The following is a 10,686-nucleotide window of genomic DNA, read 5'->3' on the forward strand; positions in this document are numbered from 1 at the left end:
TTAAAGCAACAAGGCCTTCTCTCATTTTCCTTTTTGGATTTTTTTTTCCTTCCCCAAAGCTAATGAGTCACCCATACCAAATATTTCCATGTGGCCTTTGTCAAAAGCATAACCTTCATAGAAAACTACTCGGGTTTTTTCATCTTCCCAAGATATGACAATAACCATAGGGCTCAAGATACTATACTCCTAAATTCCTACAAGAACATCTGTGTAAAATATCTGTACATCTGTACAAAATGCATCAGTGTAAAGACAATCATGCCTGATTTTAATGAATCTGATGAAAAGCCATTATATGAATCAGTGCTGGATTACTAAAATAATTCTCAGGTTTGCTGACTTTAAAAATTATACTTTTAATTATAGAATACAGTTAGAATAATACAAACACTAGGATAACTGTGACCAATACCATAAGGAAAACTGTTCTACATATTGATTTGTTCATTCACTCTCCACAACCATAGAAAACAGGCACAAAGTGTTCACGGGATGTGCAGAGGCAGCCAGGGACTTGGGAGCAGAAGGCATGCAAAAAGCATTAGTGAAGGGAGTCTGATGCATAAGTTCTACACAAAGTTCAACACAGCAAACGGGCAACAATTGGCAGAAAGGAGACAGCTGGGGTGGCCCTCGTCCTTTAAGTTTCCCAGCTAGATTGTTCATGTACGGAGATAGCTGGGTGCTTAGAAGCCTTGTTTTGAGCCCTTCACCTCTAAGAAACCAAAAGCAGCAGCAGGAACTGGTTGGGGTGGGGCAAGAACTGTAGGGAAGGAAAAGGGGGTGAAATACAGTTAGGTCATGGAAGTGCTGTCATCTATGGCCACTCCCAAGCTGATACCCATAGTGGCTCACAGAAGCAACAGGAGAACTTTGACATTTATTACAATCATCAGCAACGTATATGGGAAAAGACATATTTGAGTTTAGTTACCAAGAACATGTGTCACCCGACATTTAAAATATGAATACCCACAGTCTGCTAGATTTTGTAAAGAAGAAAAAAACATGCTCCTTGCCTGAGTTTGTCCTTAAAAAGGAGTGGCAACATGAAGGAACTCCACTGGAAGATGGGTTACTTTAATGGTTGTGTTATTAACAAGTGATATGGTCCCATACAGCTGTGGGTCACAATAACTCATTGTAATACCCTACCCAAAAGAGACCATTGGCTCCTTTAACACCGAGTCCCAGAAAACTATGGCAAAAACATTTTTTAAATGTTACAACATTCACAATAGAGAACAGCAGCAAAAAAGCACAGTTGAAATAAACTGGGGGTACTCTCAAAAGATACTCCTCACTCCAGTCCCATTTTCTGGGCACCAATTCCCTTTCACCCCAATATGCTTGGATAAGCATCAACATTTGAGATATTTCTTAATTCCTACCTGGACTGAGATGAGGAAAACTGACACTACTGGGTTTAAATTGGGTGAACTGTTATTTTAACCACTTATATCTGTAGGGTGGGAGGATGGAAATACATTCCTACCGAGGTTTGTTAATTCCTTATAAGCCAAAGAGTTCTTCATTGCCATAGAAGATAATTCATTCTGAGAATAGGACAATCGACCTATTTGTCTGGTCATTATCTTCCACAATTGACAAACACATACAAACAAGTGCTTAGCTCTGAACAAAGACCGTACAGGAGAGTGCACACTAAAGCACTAGTGTTTAAATTTTTTTCATAATGAAAAAAGGACATTTCTCACATTGGAGTTATGTTTATACTTCTGTCACATGACTCTCATCACCCAAGAACATGCTAAGTCTCTGTAAATTCAGTTTCTGCTATTACAAAAACACAGGAATACACATTACTGTACATACACATGCCCTGATGCAAGCTAAGATAAACACTGGGATGTGGCCCTTAACAAATCTTAGAGTTAGCAGGATAGGAAGAGTTGATCTTAAAGATTAGAGAGGGAAGAACACAGAAACGACCTACATTCCTTGGGAAGGGACTCTGTGATTCCTTCCCTGAAGGAGTCAATTCCACTTGCTCCTTAAACTTAACTGTCACTGATGGTCCTATCTTTCCTTGAAGATATTTTCCCTACAATGTTCCCTATAGTGATCCCCAAAGAAAATTCATAAATCTGATTAATGGCAGTAATAACTGTAGGCATCTTCTGCTAAAGTCACCATCATTGATGGTTCCTTGGTCCCCAAACCTGTGTCTCATTTTTCCTTTCCAACTGTATCTTCAGTTAGCTTTCACAAAGATGCAAGTTTAAAATGAGCTAATTAGAAACAGTGAGGAGAAAAGCTACAATTATTGCCTTCATCGTGCAAAATCTTGCCCTCAGGAAGATGGAAAAGATACAAAAGCATGAGCAACTCAAGGAAAAAGCCCTTTGGAGGGGAAGATGTGTGTGCCCAACTACTATGGTGTGTGAATAGGTGTGGCAATTCAGGCAGAGTCTCTAGTTGCCTTTTTCCAAAGCAGCCATGACCACCCTATTACAGTCCCACATTTCACTTAGCATAGTTCTTTGGGCCAAGGATGGGAGAAAATAACATTGAAAGATTTACTCCATTTCCAGGCCTGGGCATTCACCAGCACTTGTCCCCTGGTCTTCCATTTTCCAGTTACTTGTGGGGCTGATTTTAATGAAGTAACCCACTGAGTGAATAAAAATCACCATTTTGGAGGAGATAACATCCCCAAAGCTGAGGGTCAGAATTTCAAATGGCTTGTCATCTCTGACGGTTTAAATTGTGGCCCACAACTACTAGAAGAGTATGATAAAAGCAGCTCAGTCTTGAGGGCGTTCATTGATATCAAATAAAATTGTATCTTCAAATGAATCATTTCTCAGCCATCATAATTACAGGACTTAGTCTGTATGAACTCTCTTATGTTTAATAAGAGCTGAGCTCCTGCTGAAACTCTTCTCACATTCAGTACATTCATAAGGCTTCTCTCCCGTGTGAACTCTTTGATGTGTGATGAGGTTGGAGCTCTGGGTGAAACCTTTTCCACACTGCACACACTCATAGGGCTTCTCCCCTGTGTGGGTTCTCTGATGCTTAATTAGATCTGACCTTTCACCAAAGCTTCGCCAACACTCATTACACTCATAAGGCTTCTCTCCAGTGTGAATTTTCTGGTGTGTGATGAGATGAGAGCTCCGGCTGAAGCTTTTCCCACAAGCATTGCATTCATATGGCTTCTCTCCAGTGTGAGTTCTCTGGTGCTGAACCAAGTGTGAGATGCGGCTGAAATTCTCCCCACATTCATTACAGTGGTACGGCTTCTCTCCCGTGTGGGCTCTGCGATGACGCACAAGGTCGGAGTTCTGACTGAAATTCTTCCCACACTCATCACACTTGTAGGGCCTCTCCCCCGTGTGGACTCGATAGTGTTTGATGAGATCAGATCTCTCACTGAAGCCTCGGCCACATTCGTTACATTCATAAGGTTTCTCACCCGTGTGGGTCCTCTGGTGCTGAGCTAAGTGAGAGCTCCTGCTGAAGCTTTTCCCACACTCCTCACACTCATAGGGTTTCTCCCCACTGTGGGTCCTTTGGTGTTGGATTAGGTGAGAGAGACGGCAGAAACTTTTTCCACACTCATTGCATTTGTGAGGCTTCTCTCCAGTGTGGATTGTCTGATGCTGAATCAGGTGAGAACTTCTTCCAAAACTTTTCCCACACTCGTTACAGTCATAAGGCCTCTCCCCAGTATGTGTTCTTTGATGCTGAATAAGGTGTGAGCTGCGACTGAAGCCCTTTCCACATTCGTAACATTTATAGGGTCTGTCTCCAGTGTGGGTCTTCTGATGTCGATTAAGGTCTGAGATCTGACTGAAGGCCTTTCCACAATGAGAACATATATGATAGCGGATACCTGTGTGGACTTCTTTGTGGACAAGCAGATCGGTGACTTGTTGGAGAGGATAGCTTACCCACTCTTCTGCTGTTAAATCTCCCCATTGTCTTTCTGACCTATCTCCGCTTTCAAAGCCCTCTTCACTTTCAGGATTTTCCTCAGCATTCTCAGCAGGTCTTTCAGATGTCCCAAATTGTACATCTTCACTAATCTCTTGCTTGGGATTTACCTCATTCTCACTCCTGATCTCAAAATCTGTAATAAAAAGTAAACAATAAGGCTAGTAAGAACAAAAATTACCTATTATGTGCCAGGCACTATACTAATTTTTTTTTTTTTTTTTTTTGAGACAGAGTCGCACTCTGTTGCCCTGGTTGGAGTGCAGTGGCATGATCTTGGTTCACTGCAACCTCTGCCTCCCAGGTTCAAGCAATTCTCCTGTCTCAGCCTCCTTAGTAGCTGGGACTACAGGTGCATGCCACCATGCCCAGCTAATTTTTTTCGTTTTAGTAGACACAGGGTTTCACCATATTGGTCAGGCTGGTCTTGAACTCCTGAGCCACTGTGCCCAGCCTAAATTATTTATATGAATTACTATATTCTTTATCACAGCTATTCTGAGGGTCAGGAATTGTGATTATTTCTACTTCATTAATGAGAAATCCAAGACCCAGACAAGTGAATTGACTTGTTCAATGCCACAGTAAATGGTAAAGCCAGTATTCAAACTCAGGTCTGTCAAAATTCATGTTCTGTATCGCTATAATTAATGATTCCTTAATAAAACTATACAGGCCAGGTGCCGTGGCTCACGCATGTAATCCTAACACTTCAGGAGGCCAAGTCAGGAGGATCACTTAAGGCCAGGAGTTCAAGACCAGGCTGGGCAATACAGGGAGACCCTATCTCTACAAAAAATTTTAAAAATTAGGTGGGTGTGGTGGCATGCAACTGTAGTTCCAGCTACTCAGGAGGCTGAGGTAAGAGGATCACCTAAGCCCAGGAGTTCAAGGCTGCAATAAGCTGTGATTATGCACACCAGTCTGGGTGACAGAACGATACCCTGTCTCTTAAAAAAAAAAAAAGAAAACTATATATATTCCTCGTGTTTTGAAAGAAAATTGGAAGCAGAAAATATGAGACTCTAAATTAGAATATCTAAATGGCAAGCGTCCAGATATTTTGTGTGTATTTTTTAACTTGCCAAGCCTTCATCATTAGTAGCATCGTGAAATATTTACTAAGAACTCACTACAGTTGTTTTGTTTGTTTGTTTTGTTTTGTTTTTTGAGACAGAGTCTCACTTTTGTTGCCCAGGCTGGAGTGCAATGGCGCTGGAGTGCAATGGCACAATCTCCATTCACTGCAAACTCCACCTCCTGGGTTCAAGCGATTCTCCTGCTTCAACTTCCCGAGTAGATGGCATTAGAGGTGCCCGCCACCACACCCAGTTATTTTTTTTGTATTTTTAGTAGAGACAGGGTTTCACCACGTTGGCCAAGCTGGTCTTGAACTCCTGACCTTCAGGTGATCCGCCCATCTTGGCCTCCCAAAGTGCTAGGATTACAGGCGTGAGCCACCGTGCCCAGCTAGAACCAACTATGTTAACAAGGAGAAAAACAAATCTTTACCTATGTCATAGTTGACAGAAAAGTGACTGACAAATGTCACTTCCTACTTTTCAGTGACCTTTTAATGAACATAGAAGTGGGAAGGTTGAAGAAGGCAAAAAAGATGTCTGGCTGAGAACATTCTTGGCATTGTCTATTTCACATGCAGTCTTCAAATGAAAATAAAAATACACAACCACTGTCTACAAGAAGTTTTATACCAGACACTGCATTCTCCAAATTGGATTTCTTAGTACACTCTTCAGAAAGAAAGTATGCATTTCAGGAGAAAAGGGTTCATGGATAAACTAGGTTGGTAAATGGTACATACAATATCGTTTCCTTCAAAATTCACAATGCCTAATAACACACTAAAGGTTCTAAGGAATCCTAAGGTAAAAAGGCCTTATAAGGCCAGATGCAGTAGCTCAGGCCTCTAATCCCAGCACTTTGGGAGGCTGATACAAGAGGACCACTTGAGCCTAGGAGTTTCTGAGACCAGCCTGTGCAACACAGGGAGGTCTCTCTTCCATTAAAAATAAAAAGAGGCTGGGTGTGGTGGCTCATGCCTGTAATCCTAGCACTTTCGGAGGCCGAGGTGGGTGGATCACTTGAGGTCAGGAGTTCAAGACCAGCCTGACCAACATAGTGAAACCCTATCTCTATTAAAAATACAAAAATTAGCTGAGCACAGTGGCATGTGCCTGTAATCCAAGCTACTTGGGAGGCTGAGGCAGGAGAATCGCTTGAACTCAGCACTCCAGTCAGGGCAACAGAGTGAGACTCTGTCTCAAAGAAAATCTTTTTTAAATAAAAAATTTTTGCCGGGTGCGGTGGCTCAAGCCTGTAATCCCAGCACTTTGGGAGGCCGAGACAGGTGGATCACGAGGTCAGGAGATCGAGACCATCCTGGCTAACGGTGAAACCCCGTCTCTACTAAAAAATACAAAAAACTAGCCGGGCACGGTGGCGGGTGCCTGTAGTCCCAGCTACTCAGGAGGCTGAGGCAGGAGAATGGCGTAAACCCGGGAGGCGGAGCTTGCAGTGAGCTGAGATCCGGCCACTGCACTCCAGCCTGGGCGACAGAGCGAGACTCCGTCTCAAAAAAAAAAAAAAAAAAAAATTTTTTTTAATAAAAAGAATTAGCTGGGCAAGGTGGTACGCATCTGTGATCACAGCTACTCAGGAAGTTGAGATGGGAGGATGCCCTGGGCCTGGGAGGTCAAGGCTGCAATAAGTTGTGATCATGCCACTGCACTCCAGCCTGGGCAACAGAGCAAGATCCTGTCTCAAAAAAAAAAAAAAGAAAAGAAAAGAAAAAGGGCGTCTTGTAATCATTTTAAAACCCATTCCCATTCCCAAACTTATTTGGGCAAGAAACCAGTTTTTTGGTGCTTCCATCCTTCTAACAAGTGCTTTTAGGGCTAAACTATAAAAATGTAAATTCACATTTTTAAATGATTGTCATTTTTTGCTTTTGTTGGATTAAGTGGAATATTTGGGTTACAGACTGCAATAGATCTGGGTAGATAACTATTTATGGTTACTTTTATAAAGAAAGGATTCAAGAAACTAGGGATATCAGAGAAAGCTCAAGTTAAAAAGGAAAGCCCTCAGAGTTGCCTTTTGTTCTGAGAAAGGCTATGGGAATAAAGATTTCAAAAAAAGGATTAGTCTTAATGAGTGGCAGATGACCTAGTGACACACACACACTTGCTAATGTCTGTCAAGTCTTGACAGCAGGCAGAGTGAGTCAAAAGACCGTTCAGCTCAAGAATATACTGTTTATTCTAGTTACACCCAGACCAAAGTACAGCAAAGAGAGAAGACAGGCTTGCTTGCAGACCATGTAAAAAAAAATTAGCTGCCCTCTCGAATAGAATTTGTGATCTATTTCAGCACTCTTCTGGAACAGCATTTGACACACTAGAAATCTATCATCATCAACACTGAAACATTTCTAGATGGCAACCTACTCAGCTAAGGAACTTGAGTCAAAGCTAGGGTTCTGAAGCCAAAACAAACACAAAAAGGTGGCTTTCGCCGTCCCATGAACCTGGGTTAGAATCCCCTCATTTTTTAGCACCCTAGAGTAAAAGCACTACTTACAGGGGCATTTATATTCTGGCAAGCACTATTATGCCAGACCTGTTTGGTCAGTGATCTGTACAAACAGGCTGGAGATTGGAAAATGACTCAGGGCACAAGAAATCTGAACGTTTCTAAAATGTGCAGAAGCAGTTTTTTTTTTCTTTTTAGACAATATGACCTGGATGTTCCCACATTCAAAGATCTGCCTGAGGACTCAAGTCAAGCCAATATGCAATTAAGTGCTTTAAAACATCAAACCACTAGGCTGCATTGAAATAACTAAGTCATTTTGACATGATCTCAAAAACGTGGAGGCAAAGAAAGGTAGACTGCTTACTTACCTAGTGAGACAACATTTCCGTAATTCTCCTGCATAACATCCCTGTAAAGGTCCCTTTGTGCAGGGTCCAGAGGTCTCCATTCTTCCCGGGTGAGATACATGGCCATATCTTCAAACGTCACAGGTGCCTGAAATCACACAACGCTTCCCTACTATTCTGTATTTAGCACTTCTTGAAATTAGAAAGTTAGAAATATTCAGGAGGAAAAAGATATTAAATGTGATCTATAGAGTCCAAAGAAGAAATATTCAAGTAAAAAAGAGATGTGGGCAGCAATTTATGAGCTGATTGTTCTGGTCCCATGGCCAGCTATCCCTGACCCACTCAGGAACTTTATCCTCTGGCTGTGCTTTTCTCAGGACCTATCTGGCACTTGCATCGCTCCATACCTTTACTCATAATGTCCCTCTTTGCCTGGAATATCCTTCTCACACTAGTGAAATTCTACTGCTTTTTAAGGTCCCGCTCCAGCACCAACTGTTCTTCAATGCCCCCTACCCCTCTGCACTACTCCACTCCCCTCGGATGCCCCAGACAGACTTAATCACTCCCACTTCTTGGGAGTGATTCCCACACTACAGCACTTTGTTCCTACAGCAAATAGAGCACTTATTACGTTGTGCCACGCTTAAGTGGATCCGCCTTTCTCCCTACAGATTGTGAACTGTGAGCCAAAAGGTAGCGCCCATCTCGTCCATCTTTTATCTCCCCAGTATTTAAAGGCATACAGCAGGTGTTCGATATATGCTTGTTTGTGACAATACTGGCTTGGTACTAGGCCCCTGGAGGCAGAATATCGAAGCCAGCGAATTACTAATCCCAGGGAATTTCCCACAGGGACTTGCAGAGCAGAGAAACGCCGGACGAGGTGGGTAAGAAGAGACAAGGTCCGAAAAGCCACCCCCGGCTTACCTGGGACCCAGCCATGAGCAGGGTGGCTGCCATCTCCAGCACAAGGGTTCGCCTCCAGGGAGAGAGAGCAGGAAAAGCAGCTAGCAGACAGCGCTGAAGGAGGCGAAAAGCAGGGTGTGAGGCACGGAAAACAGGCCCTGCCCACTCCCCAGGGCTGGAGTTCTGGCCCCAAGGCGGGCAGGGAGGGCCCTGGACCAGGGCCGTGTCACTCTCCTCCCTGACCCTCGAGCGAGACCCGCCCTCTGTGTCTCCGCCACAGCGGGGGTGGAGGCAATGCCGGAATCTACTAGGACAGCCCCCTGGCTGGGTCCCTCCCGCGCCGGGGGTTAGACCGATGCTGTTTCCAAGAGGAGGCGCTCAGCCCAGCCCAGGGAACGCCTCCGCTCTGCCGTCTCGAGACCGGGTCCTTTCCGGCAGCTGCCTCAGCCAATCAGCGAGCAAAGTTCGTGAAACACTCTACCAATCAGAAGCGGAACACCAGGCCCGCCTCCCACAGCGTGGCCAAGAGCCTCTAGTGCGCCTGTGCTTGCCCCCATGGCCTGCCGGGAGTTGGAGTTCCACTCCCGCGTACAAAAGCCCACCAGAGGCCAAAAGCCGAGGAGGGAAAAGAACAAAAGGGTGAAGAAGTAAGCGCGTCCTCTCTGTCAGGGCGGAGTATTCTCGCTTTCTTCTCATGGAGACTGCAGCACGATTAAGCCAGGGAGGCTGCCCTGCTTCGCCTCACGTCCCTAGAAGCGTCTCTTGAGTCGGGCCTTATTATCTGCGAAGTCAGGCCTAATTTAGGCGCTGGTCTGTGTTGAGCAGAGCTAGAATTAGCCCCTGCTTGACAGCACAGGCTGGAGAGGGAAGCGGCAGCCGCCCACTCCCCAGGGGAGACTCGGAGGCCGCGCTGGAACTTTGAGCCCCGCCCACGCACTACGTCTCCCAGCAGTGCCTGCGGCCGCGCGGCTCCGTGCGGAATACAACTCCCGAGAGGCCCCGCGCCCCCCGGGCGACTCAGGAGTGTGGTCGGCAGCAGAGCCTGGTGGTGTCTCGGCTCCGGCGCTTTAACCCTGTAGGGGCGTGCGACTGCGTCCTTCTCAAGAGGGCGCCCCTCGAGCGGCGGACTGAGTGGCGTCCATCGGCGGGGAGGCGAAAACCCTCGGGGAACTCAGAAGCGGGTGGCGGTGTAGGGCGTGTAAGGAGGAGATACGCAGGCCCCTGGGCGGGGGCGGGCCCTCCTTATAGTCCCCGAGGGCTAGTCTGCTACGGGGGCTCCTGGCGGCCTCCCGCACCGAAGGGACCCTGGGCGTCTGAGGCCCTGATCCGGGCAGGCCTTCAGGATGTTAGTAGTCCCTGTTCGGTTGAAGGTAGGAAGCCGAAAACCCGAGTGGGGGACGAACGACTTACCTCCTGTCGCGCAAAAGATCCACTAGATCGTCGTCTCCAAAACCTGAGACCGCGAACGGATCCCAGAGCCGCAGCGTTCTCTCAGACCTGGCGTTCAGAAAGATTTTAGCACTGGCAGGTCCCGGAGGTCTCAGACCCGCAGGCAGATCTTGAATCTGTAGACTTGCAGGCGAAACCCAGATGTCGTAGGCTGATCCTAAAGACTCAGATTCCCGAGACCTCAGACTCGCAGGCAGCTCAAAGAAACCACAGGCTCATAGGCAGATCCCTGAGACCACAGAGGTTGGCCAAGAAACCACCAGCAACTAAAGTGCATTCAGCTGGAGTTCCTCGGAACGGGAGCACTCGCAGCTTTCCCTTTCCCCAGCCAGTATGAGGGAATTAGACAATGGAAGTCCAGCACTGAGGAAAGCAGGCATTCTGCGTGGGGAAGAGCTCCGAGCTCGCTGTAGCCTTGGAGAGGGAAGTGATGGAAAAAGAATATAGCAGCTTATTA

General features: G+C 45.8%; 1 protein-coding gene across 2 annotated transcripts; it reads right to left on the bottom strand.

Moving 5' to 3' along the window:
• Positions 1-339: 339 nt before the first annotated feature.
• On the bottom strand, positions 340-10,686 carry ZNF436 (zinc finger protein 436). 2 transcript variants are annotated; one of them, XM_011945561.1, is made up of 4 exons: positions 10,191-10,686; positions 8,802-8,894; positions 7,890-8,016; positions 340-4,102 (listed from the first exon to the last, which is right to left on the bottom strand). In XM_011945561.1, exons 2-4 carry the CDS (start codon positions 8,832-8,834, stop codon positions 2,853-2,855), a joined length of 1,410 nt encoding a protein of 469 aa, XP_011800951.1. In that variant the 5' UTR covers positions 8,835-8,894; positions 10,191-10,686; the 3' UTR covers positions 340-2,852. The 2 variants fall into 2 exon arrangements, with proteins under 2 accessions (XP_011800951.1, XP_011800950.1); XM_011945560.1 differs by lacking the exon at positions 10,191-10,686 and having other exon boundaries at positions 344-4,102; positions 8,802-9,218.

This window comes from Colobus angolensis, unplaced genomic scaffold, assembly GCF_000951035.1.
Source record: "Colobus angolensis palliatus isolate OR3802 unplaced genomic scaffold, Cang.pa_1.0 Scaffold240, whole genome shotgun sequence".
In the NCBI taxonomy this organism is placed as follows: domain Eukaryota; kingdom Metazoa; phylum Chordata; class Mammalia; order Primates; family Cercopithecidae; genus Colobus; species Colobus angolensis.

Coding starts and splice junctions, on each gene's coding strand:
- ZNF436 (XM_011945561.1), bottom strand. CDS start 8,834: ATGGCAGCCACCCTGCTCATGGCTGGGTCCCAG. Junction 8,017..8,801: donor TGCTCATGGCTGGGTCCCAG/GTAAGCCGGGGG, acceptor GTGTGATTTCAG/GCACCTGTGACGTTTGAAGA. Junction 4,103..7,889: donor CGGAAATGTTGTCTCACTAG/GTAAGTAAGCAG, acceptor TTTTTATTACAG/ATTTTGAGATCAGGAGTGAG.